We start from the raw sequence: 20,277 nt of genomic DNA, 5'->3' as shown, positions 1-20,277 counted from the left end.
AGAATTTCTGTAGAAAGTTTTGCCTTACGTCTACGAAGAAAAAAAAACCATGCAGCCAAAAAAAGTTACTTGATATGGAAGTCCCTGCGCTCCGTACACGGTAGACGAGCTGCAATCCACTGTCTCTGATTGGCCGCCGCTGCGATAAGACATGCGGCATGGCTGATAGGCGGTCACAGGGGACTCCGAGCCTATTTTGGCACTAACTTCTGGGCCTTTTTGGGCGTCACGAGGGCACTGGCAAGCCATAATAACGGAAGAGCATGGCTTTGGATCCAGCTGACTGGCAGATGCGGAGCCGGACGGTCCACATGTGGCAGCCAACGTTTTTTTGGGGAAAAAAGGGAGTGAGTTCGTGCTTCTGGGGCTGGTTGAGGTGATGAGGCCGGTTCTGCAGGAATGAGAATCCGAAAATACTATGGCGGTGTCTGCTTTCTTCTACATAGTAAGCTGAGGCTCGGGTTACTGTTACTCCTGTCTTCAACCACAGGACCGTGTTTAGTCATTTGTTTCACCGGTTTAGACCTCGTGGTGCGTCTTCGTGTTGCACCAACAACGCCAGTCAGTTTCTTGTAAGTCGTGCCGCACCGCGCTTATTAAGTGGTCCGAATCAATCCGACGAATCTGTTGCTGGAGATAACAGACGCCCTGCCGGCGATTATGTACATACCCCGGGTCTCATGAATATCATCCTTGGAATCACTTGTCCGGTCGGTTCTCCATTAATAATTAATAAACGGTACTAGTACATAGTGTAGCAAACGCGCACGCCGACGTCCCGGAGCAGACGCCGACCACCCATCCTTTTCCTTTGTGCAACAAACTCCCAACATGAGTGAGTAACATCCCCAATTTTCTTCTTATCTTTCCTTCATCTTCTTCCCTCCATCTTTCACAATATCGTCTCTACTAATAAGACAACTCACTTTCTTTTTTGTATTCTTATAATACACTTATCTGCTTTCATCTCTTGCGGCCTATTGACTTACGATGTGGATAGAATCACCGGCTGCTCGCGGCCCTCGGCTTCTGGGATCGCTGCTCCTGGCCATCACGCTCCCCCATGCCATCACCGTCCAGGCGGCTGCTATACAGCAGGAGATTATCTTCCAAAAAGAGACACCAGGACATGTCGGCGGCGTTGCCAGTGAGAGCAGAGAATGCAGCGCCATAGGCAGAGATTTGCTGGCTAGAGGGGTATGTCGCGTGCTAAGACTATGATTTGCGAAGATGTCTCACCCGGACCATCATCACCATCAGCAAACTAACCTTTTTGTTTACTCATTTAGGGAAATGCCATAGATGCCCTCGTAGGTACGACGTTCTGTGTTGGCGTTATTGGCATGTATCACTCAGGCATCGGCGGCGGAGGCTTTGCTGTGGTCCGCGATGCCAACGGCGAGTATGAAGCCATCGACTTCAGAGAAGCTGCGCCAGCCGCGGCCTTTGAGGACATGTACAAGAACAACGCAAGCGCAAGCATCCGCGGCGGACTTGCTGTCGGCGTCCCCAGCGAGATCAAGGGGCTGGAGTACATGCACACAAAGTACGGCGTCCTCCCCTGGAAGACGGTCATGCAGGGCGCCATCCATGTGGCTCGCAATGGATTCCGAGGTAAGTTTTGCTCCCCCTGAAAATTTTTAACGTTGTGTGCTGATTTGGTGGCGATAGTTTCGAGCGATCTTGTACGGTACATGAGTAGCACGTTCAAGGCGGACGGAGGGACTTTTCTCACCAAGGACCCCAACTGGGCGGCAGACTTTGCCCCTGATGGTACGTATAGAAAACCCGATTAGTCTTTCGATGAGATGATCTAAACGTATACTAATTTGTTCTAGGGGATTTGGTCAAAGAAGGTGCCTGGATGACGCGGAAACGCTACGCAGAGTAAGCCAGCCACTCGTTCCTTGGACCGTTAAGCTTCGGATAGAATGCTTACCTCTCTTCTAGCACGCTTGAGAAGGTTTCCAAGCATGGCTCTGAAATATTTTATTCCGGAGAACTAGGTAAGCCTCAAGCTGACATGTGCCGCTGTAAAGCTTCTAATAACTAATCCATCACGTATAGCAAAGACCATTGTCGACTATGTTCGACGCACCGGCGGGACAATGACTCTCGACGACATGGCGAATTACAACGTCGTCATCCGTCCCGTTCACAATGTGACTTATCGCGGCCTCACTCTCCATGGCATCGGTTCCCCCGCCGGCGGCGCCGTCAGTCTCCAGATCCTCAAAATCATGGAGCGCTATGACTCGGAAGACTGGTCTGACCAGGACCTATCCCGCCATCGCCTCACCGAAGCCATGCGCTTCGCGTACGCCGCCCGAATCAGCCTCGGCGATCCAGAGTTTGTAGATGCCGATGTGGAGGGTTTTGAAAAGGAGATGCTTGACCCGAAGAACATTGATGCCATTCACGAGAGGATCTGGGATAATCAGACGCATCCTACAAAGTACTACAACCCGGAGGAATTTTACGTGCCGGAGAACCATGGCACCTCGCACATTGTGGCTGCTGACAAGTCTGGCATGGCCGTCTCCTTGACGACGACTGTCAACCTCCTTTTTGGAGCCCAAATCGTCGAGCCTAAAACCGGCATCATCCTGTAAGTCTCCGTGATATCAAGTTAAACGAATTCGTCACTGACATGACATGTCTAGAAACAATGAAATGAACGACTTCTCCATCCCGGGAGTCAGCAACGAATTCGGCTTCGCCCCCTCCGTAGCAAACTACATCCGCCCCGGCAAACGCCCCCTCTCCTCCATCACCCCCATCATCGCCGCCTTCCCCAACGGCACCCTCTACGCCGCCATCGGCGCCGCCGGCGGCTCCCGAATCATCTCCGCCACGGCCCAGGTCCTATGGCACGTCCTCGATGACCACGACGCCACTCTGGCGGGTGCTCTGCAGCGACCGCGTCTTCACGATCAGCTCATGCCGAATACCGTCCTGCTGGAAGAAATGTTCGACGATGAAGTGGCTTTGGGACTGGAGAAGAGAGGGCACAACGTGACTTGGGCTCGGCCGGGCTTGAGTTCCGTACAGGCCGTCAGGAGATTCACCGACGGTGTGTTTGAGGCGGCGGGCGAGCCGAGACAGAAGAACAGCGCGGGATACACGCTGTAGAAGGGGGGCATGGAGTTTTGTGAAAGGGAAGCGTATGGGTATGGGTCAATGAATAGAGGTTAGACATTGCAGTGATACCATTAGCATTAGCGCAAACATTTTGGTTTTCTTCTTGAATATGCTCGTCTTGCCGCTTTTTATTCTATTCTTGAGTTCTGTCTCCATAATCTTTGCCTCAAAAGCAAGCAACATCTATAAATGTACCCTCCGCTAACCAGTCTATCAATAAAAGAAAAGGGGGTATCTCCTAGTTCTATATACCTAGCATTCTGCAATAAACACGAAACCAAACGATTATTCTTCACCTTCTTCTGCAAAGTGCCACCAGCCGGTCCATCTGCGCCAGCCATTTGCCTTCAAACACTTCCTCGGAGAATCTCTTTGCTGATTTCCTCGCGCGGAGGCGCATCGCCAGGGGATCGGGAAGGGAAAGAGCTGCTTCGTATCCTGCCGCAAACTCGGCTGCAGTTGATCCGTGGAAGCCTAGAATTGTCCCGTCAGTTAACTGTTCTCCGTGCATAGGTTCATTATTCTCTAGACTTACCCGTTGGCTGGCCATCAACTTCAGTGACAATGTCCAGCTTGGGGCCACCACTATCGTGGACCACGGAAATCAACCCGGCGGCCTGGTACTCCACGACGCCGATTCCAAAGTGCTCGTTCCACATTCCATTGACGCCCACAGAAGCTTTCCTCGACCAGTCAAGAATCTCTGCCCAGGAAGCATTGATATGAAACAGAACACGATCCTTGATACCGAGCTCATTCGCCATTAGTCGCAGCTTATAGACCCTCTTGGAATCCGAGTCATCTCGGACGCTTCCAATCAGAACCAGTTTTGCTTTTTCTGCAGCTTCCGTCTTCGTCTTGACAAAATCAGCGAAAGACTGGAGAACAAGGGGGTGGTTCTTTTCAGGGCGAAACTGCGCAATGTAGATGAGAATCGGCTCTCGCTTCTTCTCGCTCTCCGCGGAAACGTCGACCTCCTTCTCAAATTCGCTGACGGCCACCGGGGGATATACAACAGCAATTGGGTTCTCTCGGTCCTTTCCTCGACGGTATGGACCCCACAAGCTCTTTACATGACCCTGGGTCCATGTAGAATTCGTCATGACAACGTCGATGGAAGATCCAACAATCGAGTAGAGAAGAGCAAACAAATGCCAATATGCCTTCTTCACGGTCCCCTTGGCTCCGGTGCCCCGGCCAGCATTGACTCCCTGGGAGCCCACAGCAGATGTAGGATCTAGAGATTCCAGCATATCGGTAGAGATTGTCGGATAGTGTACATAGGCACCAGTGGGCACACTCCGGAATAAGAGCTTCGAGAGACTGAGCGCAAATGCGTAACCCATGGTATCAATAAAAACATCGGGCACCAGCAGGGAGAAGGCGTCCCAGGCGAGTACTATCGAACCCAAAGACTGTCCCAGGAGCGTAAAGACTGGCCACCTTGACGCAAGAACCCAGCGTGTCTTGGAGAGGTCGAGGAATTGGACAGTCGGGGCGTGGAGCTCGATATTGAATCGGGTCTACATTTCAGTTTAATAAGATTGGCTCTCTGCGTCTGATCTTAATGTTAGATTCTCACCTTGATTCGGTTTAGAACCGCACCTTTGGTTAGGGTGCGATCTCCGGTATACACAAAGCACTTGGCTCTCGGCCATCGATCTTGTGTCGCACGAATGGCAGCCCACAGAACTCGCTCTCCGCCACCTCCAGCATTGCTGACGCGGTGTTAATGAAATGCAATGGGGAGTCATCGGAGGGACGGCAGCAAGGGAGGGGCCGCGGCCACTTGGAGAGAATCATACCAGAAGGGGTGGAAGAAGCCAACTACTCCGTCCCAGTCTTTGGAGGCCTTGAGGTTGCCGTTTGCATCCAGTGAATCATTAGTTGTGCTGCCTGACTCTGGGCGTTGTTGCAAGTATTTCTTGTGTTCTTCGTCCATCAAGCTGACCAGGTGCTTTCGTGTGCCATCTGTCTTGACTCGCAATATCCATCCGATGCCAGAGGCGATGAGGGGGAAAACGAAGAGCAGAATCAACGGCGAGGTTGCCACAAAAGTCACAAAGATGGCCATTGAGGAGGAATTCAGCCCGAGAGCAGAAGACGGCTGGCTGCATGTCGCCGCCTCTGCCGAGCACTTGTCCGCCATGGGCAGGCCGGGAAACTCACCCTCGCTTTGATATTGGCGATGCCTGGTTTGGGGGGGTTTTCCGGTCGAGCTGCTGATTTCTGGTTATTTAAATGACCGCAATGCCACACGCCTTAACGCGACAGCAGGTGGCATTGCCAGAGACAGAGGCAATGGAAGAGAGAGAATGGGAGTCAGAGTGAGAGGTGCAGAAGGGAAGCAAGCATGTGGGGGAATCTGCCTGTATGACTTGCTACCTAGTAGGTAGGCCTGCATTATTGACAGCTTGTCCCAGGCACTGGCTCCAGTTTGGGACCACTATGAAGCCACTGTCGAGCAATCCTGTGGCGCCAGCTTCAGGCAACTGTGGCTTGAGCGCTGAATGGATTTCTTCGAGACCCACTCACGGGACTTTATCACGCTTCGGTCTTTGTTCTCATGACGACTCTTTATTATATTAGACTGAAACTGTCCATGTGCTGGATCACAACTTATTAATCAATCACTTGTATTGTGCACAGCCTTGGACTGATCTGATTCTGGGCAATTCGGGTCACGTTCTCACCCCCCATCGGCTTCAAAGCTATGACCGGCCATGGCTTTCTTCAGCAAATCAGTCAAGGGCCTCGCAGCTCGTGGTAGCAGGGCTTCGCTTTCGCCTTCACCTTCACCTTCACATCTAATTCAAACACCCTTTCCTGCAATCCGAAGCAAAACCAGTTCAGTTCCAGGACATCGCAACTTTCACCTGAGCGCCGTAGGAGATGCCGTCCTCTGGACAGCTGACAGTATCACCTTCATCCACCATGCCGGGCTGCCCTGGTTCATCTCTATTCCCCTCGTAGCTGTCGGCGTCAACTTTTCATTTCGACTTCCAATTCAGTACTACACCAGACGCCTTGTGGCCACCAGAAACAAATTGACACCTCTTGTCACAGCCTGGAGCTCCCGACATGCGGCGACTGTGCCGCAGGGCCAAGGTGAAGATGCAGCCCGACTTTGGCGGTTGCGGGTGGCTGGTTTGACAGAGCGGTCTCGTGCACGGATATATAAAAGCTGGGGTGTCCAGAGATGGAAGTCATTTGCCCCTTTCCTGAGCATGGCACCTTTTATTGTCGTCTCAGAAGCTCTGAGACGCCTTTGCGGTGCCCCCACAGGATGGCTCAGTCATTCATTCGGACTGGTAGATATCCAGGCTGTTTCATCAGCCGTAGAGATGTCTCGCCGCTATCTTGATGAATCCCTGGTGGACGGCGGCTGTCTCTGGTTTACAGATCTTACCGCCATGGATCCTTATTATGCGCTTCCCATCATCTGCTCGGCACTGCTTGCCCGGACGTCATGGGGGAGGCTGTCAAAGGACCAGCTTCGGGCCTTGCTGAGTGTCAGTCCGCCTCAGATGCCACAAACACCTGCTACCAGGATTCGGACGGCGGTAGGCCGAACACTTCTTTTAGTCCCCCTCTTCCCCATCCTTTTTGCCGACCTACCCAGCGCAATATTTTTATACTGGGCATCGACGTTTGCCCTCAACGATGTCAACGAGGCCATCCTAGGGAGACTATTTCCACAAAAACCACCGGCATCTTTAATATCTACTCCGAAGCCGGCGGCAGTACTACCATATCTACGAGGAGTGGTAGATTCCAAGGAACAGCCAGGTCCGAATAGATAATAAAATTTTGATTTCAACGCGCTCAAGGTAAAATTCCAAAATTGCCCAAAGTGATCCGAATCCTACCTATATACATCTTCGAAAAAACGAGGTCAGGACATTGTATAAACCAGCCATAAAACACGCCTGGACAAAAGAAAAGAACAAGGCAAAGAAAAGAAGAGGAAACTCCGTGTAGAAACAAAATCACTAATTAGCCCGGTGTATCGTCTCGCGCAACTCGCATTCAGCCAATAAAGATGGCCAGAAGAACAATGGTCAAAATGACGGCCATGATAAGAAGCAAGCAGCAGCCCTTGTTGCGCGCCGCCTTTTGGTATCGAGCTGCTTGGCGAGTCTCTACGTCAGCGCCGCGGGTGCTTTCGTGGATATTCTCAACGGTATCAGAAATGGTAATGAGCTGCTGGCCCTGCTCGGTAACAATCTGTGCCACTTGCTTGAATAGCACATTTAAGTCGCCAACGCCCTGTTCAATGTTTCGGATTTCCTCTTCTCGCTCGATGATCAAGGCTTCCTGGAAGTCCACCTCGTCCTGTGGGGCCAGTTGCGATAGTTGCTGCTGCTGTTGCAGTTGTAGCTGTTCCTCTCCCCCGGCGCCAGATATTTCTGATGCCTGCGCCTCTCGGGCTGCCGTAATGGATGCGCGCTCTTTTTCCAGAGCCTTCCTCTGCAGACCCTGGAACTCCTGGAGGGCCGTCTGAAAATCGCTCGAGACCTTTGTCTGTTCGTACTTTTGTTGTTTCTAGCAATACGAGTCAGCTCATCATCATTTCGCATGGCAAGATGCAAGCGCAGACGTACGGTAAGGTCCTCCCATGTCTGTAGCTTCTTCACGCCATCGCCAATGTCCTTGCAAATCTCCCGAGACTTCTCCATTGTATTGTGAACCCGCTCCCGCAAGCGAGGGGTATCTTTCTTGGTCCCCAAGACGTTGACATCGTTGGCAAGTTTGCGGTTATTGCTTAGCAGGGACTGCAGCTTGTTTTTCAGCTCGTACTGAAGGTCTTGGAACGCAGGGTCGTCAGTGTAGCCGGCGCCGCCCTGGCCGGCCTCGAGGCTGTTGAGTCGGTCGTATGCCATGGTCGCGGCGGTTCACAGGGCGGAGTAGAAACGGAACGGGAAACGCGAATAGGGGAATATGGTCCGTATTGCTGGTATATAGTGTATAAGCGCCGCAGAAGGATAGAAGCCGACAAAATGCGATGCGATTCTAGCGCTTGCGAGCAACAAAGATGGCCAAGACGAGCCGTTCGGGATGCAAAATGGAAGATGAATGAAACCCGCTGGGACGATGGGGCTCTACGTAACCTGTTGCGACGGCCGAGTTACGACATGCATGCAAGTCACTTGGGCGATGGCGCGCCAATCAGAGGCGACGCCACCCATTCCACCTTTGCTTATCGCCACGTGATGCGTACAGATAGACTCAGGCTTGGCGCGTCTAGCGCAGCTCTGCACAGCTTCATGGTTGCTTAGCCGGTGATTTTTCTTTTATTTACTCCGTTCATTACATCTCGTCCACCCACGCATTGATATCCCATCTCGTCCAGCGTCCTTTCTCGACCCGACGTTCCATTTCTCCGAGGGAATGCGCCGCGACCATGGCGGGCACACAAACGCGGCGAGCCCCCTATAAGGACACTCTGCAGCCTGCGTTGCATCGACGCTTCTCCTCCACAGCTAGTCTGTTGTTGGCCGTGTCGTACCTCCAATCGATCTTACTGAGCAGCTGGGACTCCTGTGAGAAACCAATCCCTCTTCTCAGTCCTATAACTACCTTTCTCTAACCAAGGGCGGAATGGAATGATACAGATTTTTGGTCATGGTTCCCTCTCGGCCCGGCAGGCTTTCGAACGCTGCTACTGTTCGCGTGCGGTCTCACCATTCTCGTTCTCCGAATCGCATTCTACCACGTGGGCATCAAGACGACAAGCTCAGGCCTGCATAGCTTGGCATCTGCACTTCTCAGTCCCCGAACCTACGAGACAGCCTTTTGGTACGGTACTTCGAGTCTGCTCTACTGCGCCATCTATCTAGGAACGACAGATGAGGATTCAAACCTTCATTGGATCAACTACTTTAGTGGCGACCGCGCCAGGCTAAACGAGCGACCTGTCTTCTTGGCCTGCTACATGATCACGTTTGCGCTCATTCAGACTGTTGAGCATTACAGACATGATACCGACCGTCTGGATCTCGGCGCGCTTGAACGGAAGCCTGCGGTGGAGCAAAAGAACACGGGTATCATATCAGGATCCCTTCAAGCTGTTCTGGAAGAGCTGCCCATGGCCTTAGCTGAATGCTTCAAGCTGGCACTCATGTCTATACCTGCGACACTCATCCTTTACTTCTTCTTCCTGAGGTCGTTTGCTTGGTCGTGGACTTTGACATTCCTCCGTCCGTTCTACAACCTGCCCAGGACTAACATGCTTCCATCGTCCTGGCCCTCGGATATCTACCTCTTGGCTCGCTGTGTTTTGGCAGGAGTTGGTGTTGGATTTTTGTGGGCGGCCGGTAACAGGGCTTTCTCAATTTTCATGGTTAAGAAGCCTCTGAAGAACGACAATCCCTTGACTTCTGATTCCAAGGACCCCAATGGCAGTCTTCTTAATGGCCTTAAGAGCAAGAAGCTCTCCATCAAGGTAAGGATACGAAATCGGGTTAATATCATGTATAATGTTTGAATGCTGACAAGTAGAATCATAACAGTCCTTTGCCATGTGGGAATTGGCCCTCACAGCTCAAAACTATGGACCCCGGAGGCAAAGTATTTTCAACGATATCGACCGCCAGGGTGGCCCCATGTGGTCTCAGATATACACAATCTGCATGGAGACTCTAAAAAGCATCGAGTCAAATGTTGATGCTTATGGACAACCAGCAGCACATGCAGCTCCTGAAGCCGCACAGATTGAAGAAAAGCAACGCTCGTCAGCTCCGTTGAGGGAAGATACTATTTTTGCCAGCCAGTCCCGACAAGCAACCCTTCGGACTGGGGTTGAAAAAGCTCTGGACAAACTTGCACGGAACCCTGGCTCAACACCCGCTTCAGAGCTTAGCCCTATCGCTCGCAAAACCTGGCAGAGTGCCAAAGACCGAGTGTTGAGCAAAGAACAGCAAGAAGCAGTCTCTCCTGACCATTTAATGGACCAAGCCAGACAGGTGGCCATTCGCCTGATATCAATTGGATGGATTGGCGATATAATCCGGCAAAGCTTCCGAACGCAGTTTGCCGCCGCAGTCCTGGGCGGTTCATTTGCCGAGCCAACCTTGCACGCCAACGCAGCCACTGCACTCTGCCAATTGGCGGTACACAGCTTGGCAGAGGACTTGTATGGCAACGTTCACAGAGATGTCCCCAGTATAATCCGGACCCTAGCATCAATCATCAAGAAAGTGGAGGGGTTGAAGGCACAATTTCCTCTGCATTGGACCGACGTAAGGGGATTAAAGGAGTGTCCCGAGGTGGACGAGGTGGTGGAGGCGTTGAAGACAGGCTTGGAGCAGGTCATTTCCAAATTCGAGCCCTACAGCACTGATCTGAGGCTTACGCCTACCGACTTGCGGATCGCAAAGGAAGCCATTGGAAAACCAGTAGAGCAGCCGACCAAGCGGAGAGATAGGACACCCGAGCCCAAAAAATCCATTGAGACAAGGACGAATGGAGATCGGGCAGAGAGGAAACCCGCACGAGCAGACTTCAAGCGGGTAGAGTTCAAACGGGTAGAGTTCAAGGAGCCGGAGATGGAGCAGGTTCGATAGCGAAAGCAGGGCTTTGTGAGACGAGGACGAGCTGGATGAGCAAAATGTACTTATAAGAACTGGAACTGGGAATTCCTTGGGGGTTATGAATGTCGCATATCGCATGAGACGATACCGGAGTTTGAGGGTTCACTATAATTGACAATACTAAAATACCTGAACTGCATGTTGGCCCGTAAAGAAACAAGGGAACAAAGAAACAAGGGAAGAAACAAACAATCGAAACAAAACAAAACAGCAGTATAATATCAAATAATGTCAACCTTTATACGGCTGCATAAGGCAAAGTGCTAGCCAAGCCCAATACTCTGCTGCAGGGACCGGCACAGAGTCTCAGCCACACAAAGTCACGCGTTGGGAACCCAGCAAAGCTGGGCGAAGGTATCCACGCTTAGCGGAGCAGGTCCCGCGTACCTTGCATTACACGCGCTAAATGCCTGGTCGCCTAGTACATGTACATCATCGGCCATTGCGCCCCTACGACGCTGTACCTTCAATAGTGTGGCATCAATCCTTGCTCCATCCGAGCTCCCTAGCGAGGTGCCTGTAAATTACCTGCTGGGGCCCTGCTGGGCAGGTACAGCTGCACTCGCAATTTCGTCCTCCTGACTGCTTGTTCCTCCTGACAAACTCTCCTCTTCCCCCATGACATGACGATATCGCCTTTTTGCCTCCCCTCAACAGCACTTACGGCAGCGTCTTGGATGATTCCCCATCAGCTATAGCCATGCGACCGCGATTATTCTCATCCGAATCAGAAGGGCGGCGACGAATCAGTTGAGACCAGCACCCGGGCGCGTTGTCGCCATGGCGCATCACAGCCTTTTCTTGCGTATCCTCTACAGGTCCCTTTACCTGTTCCTCTACGTCGTGCTTTGCGGCCTGCTTCTCATTACCCCGAGCGACGCCATCCAGCGATCCGTGGTCAACAGGCAGTGGTACAACATCTGGATCATCGCGTCGGGCTATGTCGTCACAGTCTTCATCGTCGGCTTTGTCTACGTTGTGCGGCTGTACGTCAATCGGACGGTGCTGGCGTCGATCCCCAAGTCATGGGTGCCCATCGACAAGGGCGATGTCAAGGAGGCGGTTTATAAGATGATTGGGGCTGGGCTGAGTAAGAGCTCGGCGATTGCGTATGCTGCGCGGCCAAGGGTTGACGAGGAGATGATGGGGGACGATCAGGATGAAGACGATTTGGAAGACGAAGCGCGCACACGAGCAAAACTGATGGCGTGGAACGAGGAAGCGCTGGAAAGAGACGAGCCGATCCCCATGCCGCCGCATCGTCCTGTCTGGGGCGTCATCGAACACGGCGGCTGGGCGTCTCCCAACTCGCCTGATCTTGCCAACCTGCAGTACAGCAGCGTCGTTGCTGAAGTTCCGAATCTCATAGAGGCGCAAGCGCTTCGACTTGCGCCGTCGGACCCGACCTCTCAAACCGACCCGCCGATGCTGGATCCCGAAGCTGCAGAATTATTGCAAAGACTCCCCAGCATGAGTCTACGAGACTACTTTGGGCATTTGGCCAGTCTGGGTGTTGCCGTCATGGATGAAACGGTGGCCGAGTTCCTATCGAAATACGAAATAGCTCGTTTCTCTACGAAGCCAATTTCTAACGCCGAGTTCCGCGAGTTAATGCATCTCTTTGCGGAAATCTTACGATCGATACAGCCTTTGGACCCTACTGTCTTGGATCACCTGTATGAAGAAGATGAAGAGGAGGGGGGGAGGATGCATAGGACAATGACACCGGAAAGCGACATCGACAACGATGCGCCTGCGGAAACGATTCCGTCTACTCCAAGAACTATATCACGACCCTCCACAGCGAGTACTCAGCGCTCTGTTCAGAGACGGACAAGGCGGCGCACCAACACATATCGTACGGCGCCGAGTACGCCCGGTAGCAGAAGACACATGAATATGACACCACACAGCGCCAGCACCAATGGCTTGGCGCAGATGCGACGCACTTATACCTCCAGCCAGCATTCATCAGCCGCCAGCCTGCGATCCAAGTCGTCGGATGGCTCAGGATCCGTCATCCGTCTGGCAGACAGCGGGGACGTTAGTGACTTGCCATATATTCTTTCCTTGACGGAATCGACGGCGACGAGATATTGAGTCCCAGGCTGGCCAGGGAGAAATTTCACGACTACTACGTTGCGATGGGTTTTATCAAAAATAGACTGTAACTTTTTATCGATGAAGGCTCCAGAGGCCAGAGAGGATACGGGAGTATGAAAAGCATATCGAGTACCTTTGTGATTTTAGACGAATAATAATATATACATAATTTCATTGGCTCAATTGGCCATAATTTTCTTTTACATTGCTTTCTGGAATTGCTACCGTGATATGCGCAAGAATGATTGACGCTTCTAGAAGCACGCAGCTGTTTTCCCGATGGAGTAACCCCAAAGACCCCACTGAAGCTCCCAGTGCTTAGAGTGACGCTACTCCAACTTTTTTTTTTCTCCAGCAACTTTTGTCCTTCAATATCCTCCTCACATTCAATAAATCCAACCACCAAGCCTCTCGAGTTTCCTACACCCATTGCCATATCAAATCAATCAAGACTCTCAACAAACAATGCGATCATAACAGCGACAACCCGAACAATTCATCTCGAACAATTCAATCTCGAACATCTCCCAATCTCACCAACAATGCCGCCGCCCTCATCAAAACCACCTCCCCTCCCCCTCGCCCCCGACCGCGCCGCCATATCCAACAAAATCTCCCTCCTCCTCTCCAACCGCACATCCCTCCTGAAAACACTCAACCCTCCCTCTTCCTCCTCATCCTCACAAACAACGCAAACGCGGAGGCACAAGGTCAACGCAGACGACATCGAGCAGCTCTTCTCCGGGCCCCGGCCCAACGAAGGCGTAGGGTATGTTCCCGACCGTAAGGCCGCTGCGGGAGACGCGGCTGCGAGGGAAGATCGGATGTTGAGGGGACGGTTGTTGGGGAAGAAGGGGCAGAGGGATGGGAAGGGGGGGAAGAAGTTTGCGGCGGCGGTGGAGAGTGAGAGTGATGAGGAGCCTGGGAGGAGTGGGTTGGGGAAGAGGAAGAGGCCGAGGAGGGAGGTTGAGGAAGTTGAAGAGGATGGAGACAAGGTGGGAGGAGAAGATGAGGTTGAACATAAGGAAACTGGTCATGGTGAAGGAGATGTTGAAGATGCTGCGCCGGTACTACTACAACAAGAGACAATAACAGATTCCAACGGCGGCGACGACGCGAAGCGGAATAAGAAGAAGAAAAAGAGACAAAGGGAAAAAGAAAAGCAAAGGCAAAAGAAACTCGGCAATATCCCATCATAGTTCAACTATTTTCTCATCATCAAGAAGCACAAAAGAACAAAAAGCGGCCAATATCAAAATATTATACCATCCTATAATACTTTTTTACCACAACATAAAACTCATGAGAGATCTCTCCTATATACTTTATCCCCACTATCCTTCCGAAAAATATAATCTCTCAGTCCAACCCCCCTTCCCTTCTCTTCCTTGATATTACCGCCAGAACAGCAAGCTTTCCTTTAGATAACCTCCCTTCTCTTTGCTGTTCTCTTCGCGCGAGAGCCACGCACTGTCGCCCCGACTGAAGACCATCTAGACTCCTTCCATCCTGACTTTCATGCCTTTCCATCAGGCTTGCCAGTTTCCTCCTCTTACTACGACAGTCAAAAAGCAGCAGTCCAAAATCAGACCCCGAGGTTTTTAAAAGATATAGCAACTTTTGTTCGGCGTTCCAACGACGGATGAGGAGGGTAGCCTCAGACGTGGCAGGATATAAAGATATTTCCAGCAGGTCATATTCCATCAAGGATCGTATTAAGAGGCTCGATAAAAATGATTGACGCCAATTCATGTCGTTCCTTAGCGATGTCCTCAGAAAAGACGTTTGAATCAGGGAGAAAGGAGAGGCGAGGTGACTCCACAAGTAGAAATATGTTTTGTAGTGTGCCATGGAGATGGTCAAGATCCAGTCCAAGGATGTTGTTTGTTATTATACAATCGAAAGTGAATGCGAATGTGTCAACTCGAAAACGGCCGTCACCTTTGAGCATAGCTAAAAGAATCTGATCGGCCATGATGCTGCCATGCCTAAATATCCAATCTGGATTTGCAAATCAATAAATCGAAAAAAAAAAAGATAAACCAAGAAAAACAATAAAGAAAACCGAAAAGAAAAAAACATGTGTGAGGTATTGATATTTCTTTCAAACGCCAGCCTCAGAATGCGACCCCTTGGTCGTAAAAGCAGCGCCAGAACTCATGCGCCGTGGTCATGATCCATCCTTCCTTTCCATCCGAACGTTACATGCCCGAGGCTTTCGACACCGTATCACTGTCTTCGTTTCCGCTTCCTGTCATCGTCGCCCCGGGGGTCTTCGTCTTCGTCTGATCGTTCAGCAGTGTCGCTAGGATTGAGAATGTGCGCCATGCTCCCTCTCCTGGTAGGTGGTGCTGACGATTCCTTCAAAGCCCCAATCGTTTTACTCTCACGATTCGATGCCGAGTTCCACGACCAGCTACCAAAAGTGTCCGAGCCACCGCTCGCGCCATTAGAAAAGGGGGCATGCGGTGGCGTCGCCGGCCGTGAGTGCGGATGGCCATGAGTAGGTGGAGCTTGCAGAGAGAATGAAGAGAGAGAGTCTCGTATCCTCTGATCCTCTGGCGCAAGTCGGTTGGGAGACTGAGGCCACACGGGTGGCGGTACAATTCCTGACGGGAAAGGAGGTGCATTTGGCTGCCATCCGTGGGCGCGAATGTCGGCGGCGGTATGGCGTCTAGCCAGGCTGTTGGGAACCGTCTCCACGTTGGAAAGGGGGTGAGGACCCGGAGGAGGAGCTGGCGCGGCATTGCGCAGAGGTGAAGATCCAGCACCGCCGCTGATGGATCCGTAGGGTCGTCGCGTGCCGATGGACAGGTTAGAGGGAACGGCCGGGCGGTAGGATGGCTGGTTACGACCCTGCGGGACGTTGAGGGTGACTCTTCTGGTGTCATCCTGCGGTAGCTGTCTGGGCGAGACGGGTGCGTTGTCGACAGTGCCGAAGAACTGTTGCCGGGCAGAATATACGGGTTCGTGTGGCTCGTCGAGTGAGCGGAGCATTTCTGCTTGCCTCACCATTTCGCCCTGGATTGACAATACTTTAAACCGTTCACGTTAACCTCATTACATCTGGCTTTTTTGGCGAGATTGTTTATACGTAACATACCATCTCGATGAACAGGATTGTCCGGGGGGACGAGCGATAGCAGTCCCTTGGACAATTCCTGGTTAAAGTAGAGCAGTCGACTTAGTGTCTCCATGACTGCTTGGTTCTTAACATGCATGTAATGGGCCGATTCTTCGCTTCTCTGGAGTCTCGCCGCCGTATCGTATAATGAGTGCTCCAGATTGGCCAGTCGAGCGTCAATGCTATCTGGCGGAACCTGAACAGGCTCGACTGGAGTACCGGGTTGAGAGGTAGATGTCTTGGGGAAGGTGTTCTCTCGATTGACAAGAGCGTGTCGGCTCGCACGACGCTTGATTTCTCGAAGACCAACGAGGTCGCCACGCTTAAAGTTTCCGTTGCCGTGCTTGAACTCCCAGAGAGTTGTTTCGGGGTTGCCGGTATGGAATACGTCTCGTTCTAGATGAGAGTGTGAGCACCTCTATACTTGGTCTGTTCAAGGAATAATGTAAATGGAAGCGGTCGGTACCTTTGTGAAACCCGTACATGTTGAGCTGACGTACAAAAGACGAGATATTGGTGTGCTTAAAGTATTGACTAAGGGGACGAGGGTGAGCAAGTTCGTCAGGCCAGAGGCTGTTTATCGAGGGGTTGCTTACGATAATACCTTCGAAAAGTCGGCCGAGGGGGACATGACGAAGCTTTCGGCGGACGATGACCATGAGATGAGATGTTGTATACTAGTATCCTCCAGCATGCTGCTTGCACCATCAGTAGCCGTCGCTTGGTCCGGGGGCACCCGGCGAGCTGATGAAAGGGGGGGGGGTTCAGGATCCTCACTTGTATAGTTTGTGGATGAAGGCAGTCTGGACGATTTTGGGCTGATGAACGGCGGCCGCGGCGGCCGGAGGAGGCGCGGGCATGTTAATTGAGCTCGTCACGGCGGTGTGCTCCTGCGGCGATGTGTTGCCGGGTCGAGCGCCGGCCGGCTTGCCATTGGCGCTGGGGTCGGAGTCGGGGCCGTGGGCGGTAGGCGAGTTGTCCTCTGGCGATGTGCCCTCCATCGGATGGTCGACGGGACTAGGTGGAGACATGCTGATGGTAGGTGGCGGTACGGAGACGGAGATGGAAACGGGGACGATTCGGGAGCCGGGCGAGTCTTGAAGTCTATCGATTGCCGGAATGGATTTCTGAGAGGTCTCAGTCCTGTGGGCCATCTGTACTGTCCCCATTGCGGTCAGCCAGCGATGGAATGGGATCTCCAGCGTGTGAATTGGGGGAGAATGAGGGGGTGGGGGGGGAGAGAAGAAGGTGATGGTTCAGGATTTGTAGCGGCGTTCGAGGAGGAGAGGCGGGATGTGAGGAGGAAAAGCGACTGAGCGGGCAGGCGGGCAAGGAGGCGCAAAGAAGAGCTCGGAGCTGCGACAACCGGCATTGGCTAGCTCAGGGAAGCTCCGTGGACTAGCTACTCACCTCACCTCATGTCTGCGGGATGCAGCACTTTGGGGTCGCAAGATGAGGGCGGACTGGCGTGTCGTGTTGTTGCAGTTTGGGTGGAGTCGAAGCAGCAATGGAGATGACAAAAGTTCTCGAGTTTTCTTATTTGTTCGTCGAGGGACCGCACACACGCCCACACCACACCACAGCAGACAGTCTCGGGGCTCAGGCACAGGCACAGACGTCGAGATCAGCCTCGCATTTGGAGAGGCCAGGCCCGGGGAGCTTCTAGAAGCGGCAGCTGTTGCCAGAGACTGCGGACAACAACAGCAGCGACGGCGCCGGCGCGAGGGCGCACACGGAGGTAAGCTGTGTGTGTGTATGTAGCTGTATGCACTGCACGATGCTAGTGTACGAGGGTCGAGGCCACTAAGAGAGAGCTCGACGATGCAGCAAGCAGAGGCGAACTTTTTGGGGGCGAGGCGGTGACGGTCGAGGCACGTCAGGGAACAAGATGCGCGGACAAGAGGAAAAAAAAGAAACAAGGAAAAAAAGACGATGAGGACGATGATGCACAGCTGCGGCCCGTCGAAACAGCAGCGCAGGAGCTCGCGTAGGGTTGATGTGTCTCAGCGACGGTGCAACCAGACGGAGCAGAACCGTTACGGAGGTGGGAATAACTGTGCTGTACATGCAATGACGGGGGGGAGGAGGAGGTTGTGGGATCGGTATGCAGTACTTGCGCCGCCCATTAGATAAGTCGTGCTCTTGTACCACAGCAGGGTGCGGTACGGAGCAATGGCCGCTGGCAGGTACCTCGAGGGGTCGGCAAACTCGACCGCGGTGTAGTGGGCGACAAGTACCGGGTACAGCGCCTGTGCTGGGAGGCTTTAGGCTTTAGGCCGAGCTGCGACGGGGACGAATGGAGAATGGAGCTGTCGGCAGCTTTTTGCGGCAGCGCTTCCCCATCTGTGGAAATATGGGAACACAGACTGTCAATGGCGGTGGTATGTACCTTGGCAGGTAGAGGTACATTGGAATTGGATCGAGATACTCGACGAGATTCCTCATGGCGCAACCAAAGCAAGGCCAATAGAGAGGCATAGTACGCGTATCAGTGACATCGAAGGGCTGAGGTGATGCCCGGATATCGATCTAGGTAGTCTACAGCTTACAAGGTTTTGCCAATCACGAACAGAACAGCTCAAGCTTACTCGTACTGATTGATAGCTGTCAACAAGCCTCTTTCGGAGCTCGGGAACCTCTTCACAGGCCCGAGGTGCGGGCCTTAGGTAATGCGGCGAGCGCCTTGTACGTAATGCTGGCATTAGGTACAGAACACCTGCGGAAGGGCGTGGAGAAGCAAGCAAAGGGCCAGACGCAATATGACAACAACAACAACAACAACAACAACAACAACAACAACGATCACCAGCATGCAAAAAGCCTTGACTAACAGACGAGGTTCCCCATGATTAATAACCATGCCAAGTGATTGCTTCAACAGACCAGGGACCGATGTTTCCCATTGATGTTTGCCAGGTAGCTGAACCATTACACTCAAGACAGCTTGTTGGCGTACTCGTAGACTACTCGTAGTAATAAAGCTTGATGCTACAAACACTGGGGAATCGGGCAAATAGAACTCAGCATTCTTCCATTTCTCCAGGGACCAGGATCACGGAACATGTACAGGTACATGCAGTACCTGTGTCCAAACCACCAAGGTACTTGGATAGCTCATACTAGCCGCCGGCATCCTTCCTTCAGACCAGAACTTTCTGTCTCATCCTTCACCAAGGCTGGGCGGGCAGATACTAGATCCGATCTCACCAGCAAGGTGAGATGGATTCAGCCATAGGTCCGAAAGAAGAGCCCCTCCCCGCAACGAAACCTGCGCACAGACAAGGAGACTTTTATTGGTGGCTTGCTGACAGGCCGTCAAACCGACCACAGGGAGATTTGGGCCATAAAATGGGGTTGATGGACGGTGGGTAGCACAGAATCAAGTATGTAATCTACTTGTATACTCGTATACCTGATATAATTCAAAAAGTCGATCCAATCATGAAAACAGTTGTCAAGATAAGATGAAGCAATTACAGAAACATCACATGGACATCATCTCTCTGAGCAAGTGAAACACTGCAGACAATCCCCCTCCCAACTTTCACATGAAATTTGATCCAGAAAAAAGGGCTCCTTATCTAGCTACTCCGTGCTAACCTGCCTTTGGTAGCTGCCAGTCTTACGTCGGCGGCGCCAAATCTCATCCCCATCTTTTTCTTCTGAGGAGTAAAGGAGGCCATTCTGGCAATTTTCCGTCTGTGCGTCTCGTCTTTGCTCAGGTTGGCTACTACTAGTTACACGAAGCTACCTAGTTCAAGCCCTGTCCATCCAAGGCGGGCAGCATCAGATGCAAATTTCATCAATGCCAGCATACTTGCACCCGTGATTCCGGTCCTGGCGGTGGCACACGCGAGCTCCATAGCCACAATTCTGCTAACATCAGCATCCATCAGCATCAAACCAATGGCCGGGCACTTATTCAGCAGCCATCTTCTTCATGCTAACAGCTGCTAGCTAAGCTCACTAGTGAGTATAGCTTCCATCTAAACCTACTACCTATCTAAAGAATGTTCCAAGTTTGCTGCCGAAAAGCTGCTGCCTGAATGTTTGCCATCGAATCCCCAACGGGCCCGCAGCAGCCACTTCACTTACTTGCACTCGTACCGGTGAATTGACCTTGATCCAGCAAATTCTCCTCCGCAATCCAATGCCTACGGGGTCGGCCAAGTCCCCAATAGGCCGAATATCAATCCGTGGCACCACAGGACGAATTGGTTAATTTGCTGGCTGCATGTCCCGCCCGTCCGTGCATATGTACGAGTGCGTACGACACTCACCGATCCGCAGGGGGGGGGGGGGGGATATGGATACGGA

At 52.3% G+C, this 20,277-nt stretch overlaps 10 protein-coding genes across 10 annotated transcripts; 6 read left to right on the top strand and 4 right to left on the bottom strand.

Annotated features, from left to right (window-relative positions):
• Positions 1-864: 864 nt before the first annotated feature.
• On the top strand, positions 865-3,455 carry M431DRAFT_135839 (hypothetical protein). The gene is made up of 7 exons (XM_024912542.1): positions 865-1,197; positions 1,290-1,614; positions 1,672-1,773; positions 1,839-1,887; positions 1,951-2,006; positions 2,068-2,608; positions 2,664-3,455. The coding sequence occupies exons 1-7, from the start codon at positions 991-993 to the stop codon at positions 3,130-3,132; spliced, it is 1,749 nt and encodes a 582-aa protein (XP_024776979.1). The 5' UTR covers positions 865-990; the 3' UTR covers positions 3,133-3,455.
• M431DRAFT_491529 (glycosyltransferase family 4 protein) lies at positions 3,434-5,215 on the bottom strand (the record flags this gene model as incomplete). The annotated part of the gene is made up of 4 exons (XM_024916914.1): positions 3,434-3,615; positions 3,677-4,664; positions 4,724-4,859; positions 4,947-5,215. 4 exons carry the CDS (start codon positions 5,213-5,215, stop codon positions 3,434-3,436), a joined length of 1,575 nt encoding a protein of 524 aa, XP_024776978.1.
• Positions 5,216-5,864: 649 nt separating this feature from the next.
• M431DRAFT_78436 (hypothetical protein) lies at positions 5,865-6,940 on the top strand (the record flags this gene model as incomplete). Its single annotated transcript, XM_024922694.1, has 2 exons — positions 5,865-6,653; positions 6,692-6,940. The coding sequence occupies 2 exons, from the start codon at positions 5,865-5,867 to the stop codon at positions 6,938-6,940; spliced, it is 1,038 nt and encodes a 345-aa protein (XP_024776977.1).
• Positions 6,941-7,170: 230 nt separating this feature from the next.
• On the bottom strand, positions 7,171-8,024 carry M431DRAFT_2439 (hypothetical protein; the record flags this gene model as incomplete). Its single annotated transcript, XM_024913734.1, has 2 exons — positions 7,171-7,686; positions 7,746-8,024. The coding sequence occupies 2 exons, from the start codon at positions 8,022-8,024 to the stop codon at positions 7,171-7,173; spliced, it is 795 nt and encodes a 264-aa protein (XP_024776976.1).
• Positions 8,025-8,294: 270 nt separating this feature from the next.
• On the top strand, positions 8,295-11,150 carry M431DRAFT_135828 (hypothetical protein). Its single transcript, XM_024912541.1, has 3 exons — positions 8,295-8,684; positions 8,757-9,586; positions 9,654-11,150. Exons 1-3 carry the CDS (start codon positions 8,546-8,548, stop codon positions 10,704-10,706), a joined length of 2,022 nt encoding a protein of 673 aa, XP_024776975.1. The 5' UTR covers positions 8,295-8,545; the 3' UTR covers positions 10,707-11,150.
• Positions 11,151-11,300: 150 nt separating this feature from the next.
• On the top strand, positions 11,301-13,025 carry M431DRAFT_504865 (hypothetical protein). The gene has a single exon (XM_024918537.1). The coding sequence runs from the start codon at positions 11,514-11,516 to the stop codon at positions 12,831-12,833; it is 1,320 nt and encodes a 439-aa protein (XP_024776974.1). The 5' UTR covers positions 11,301-11,513; the 3' UTR covers positions 12,834-13,025.
• Positions 13,026-13,378: 353 nt separating this feature from the next.
• Positions 13,379-14,035, top strand: M431DRAFT_2436 (hypothetical protein; the record flags this gene model as incomplete). Its single annotated transcript, XM_024913731.1, has 1 exon — positions 13,379-14,035. The coding sequence occupies one exon, from the start codon at positions 13,379-13,381 to the stop codon at positions 14,033-14,035; it is 657 nt and encodes a 218-aa protein (XP_024776973.1).
• M431DRAFT_337146 (hypothetical protein) lies at positions 13,923-14,876 on the bottom strand. Its single transcript, XM_024914394.1, has one exon. The coding sequence runs from the start codon at positions 14,685-14,687 to the stop codon at positions 14,196-14,198; it is 492 nt and encodes a 163-aa protein (XP_024776972.1). The 5' UTR covers positions 14,688-14,876; the 3' UTR covers positions 13,923-14,195.
• Positions 14,877-15,065: 189 nt separating this feature from the next.
• M431DRAFT_77591 (hypothetical protein) lies at positions 15,066-17,129 on the bottom strand (the record flags this gene model as incomplete). The annotated part of the gene is made up of 5 exons (XM_024922593.1): positions 15,066-15,871; positions 15,940-16,356; positions 16,427-16,494; positions 16,557-16,655; positions 16,738-17,129. 5 exons carry the CDS (start codon positions 17,127-17,129, stop codon positions 15,066-15,068), a joined length of 1,782 nt encoding a protein of 593 aa, XP_024776971.1.
• Positions 17,130-17,412: 283 nt separating this feature from the next.
• M431DRAFT_478918 (hypothetical protein) lies at positions 17,413-18,790 on the top strand (the record flags this gene model as incomplete). Its single annotated transcript, XM_024915725.1, has 5 exons — positions 17,413-17,709; positions 17,745-17,947; positions 17,983-18,004; positions 18,090-18,439; positions 18,565-18,790. 5 exons carry the CDS (start codon positions 17,413-17,415, stop codon positions 18,788-18,790), a joined length of 1,098 nt encoding a protein of 365 aa, XP_024776970.1.
• Between the last annotated feature and the right edge of the window lie 1,487 nt (positions 18,791-20,277).

This window comes from Trichoderma harzianum (assembly GCF_003025095.1).
Source record: "Trichoderma harzianum CBS 226.95 unplaced genomic scaffold M431scaffold_3, whole genome shotgun sequence".
In the NCBI taxonomy this organism is placed as follows: Eukaryota; Fungi; Ascomycota; class Sordariomycetes; order Hypocreales; family Hypocreaceae; genus Trichoderma; species Trichoderma harzianum.
This window is presented reverse-complemented; position numbering and strand designations above follow the sequence as displayed.

Coding starts and splice junctions, on each gene's coding strand:
- M431DRAFT_135839 (XM_024912542.1), top strand. CDS start 991: ATGTGGATAGAATCACCGGCTGCTCGCGGCCCTCGGCTTCTGGGATCG. Junction 1,198..1,289: donor GAGATTTGCTGGCTAGAGGG/GTATGTCGCGTG, acceptor TTACTCATTTAG/GGAAATGCCATAGATGCCCT. Junction 1,888..1,950: donor ACGCGGAAACGCTACGCAGA/GTAAGCCAGCCA, acceptor CCTCTCTTCTAG/CACGCTTGAGAAGGTTTCCA.
- M431DRAFT_135828 (XM_024912541.1), top strand. CDS start 8,546: ATGGCGGGCACACAAACGCGGCGAGCCCCCTATAAGGACACTCTGCAG. Junction 8,685..8,756: donor ACTGAGCAGCTGGGACTCCT/GTGAGAAACCAA, acceptor GGAATGATACAG/ATTTTTGGTCATGGTTCCCT. Junction 9,587..9,653: donor GCAAGAAGCTCTCCATCAAG/GTAAGGATACGA, acceptor GAATCATAACAG/TCCTTTGCCATGTGGGAATT.
- M431DRAFT_504865 (XM_024918537.1), top strand. CDS start 11,514: ATGGCGCATCACAGCCTTTTCTTGCGTATCCTCTACAGGTCCCTTTAC.
- M431DRAFT_337146 (XM_024914394.1), bottom strand. CDS start 14,687: ATGGCACACTACAAAACATATTTCTACTTGTGGAGTCACCTCGCCTCT.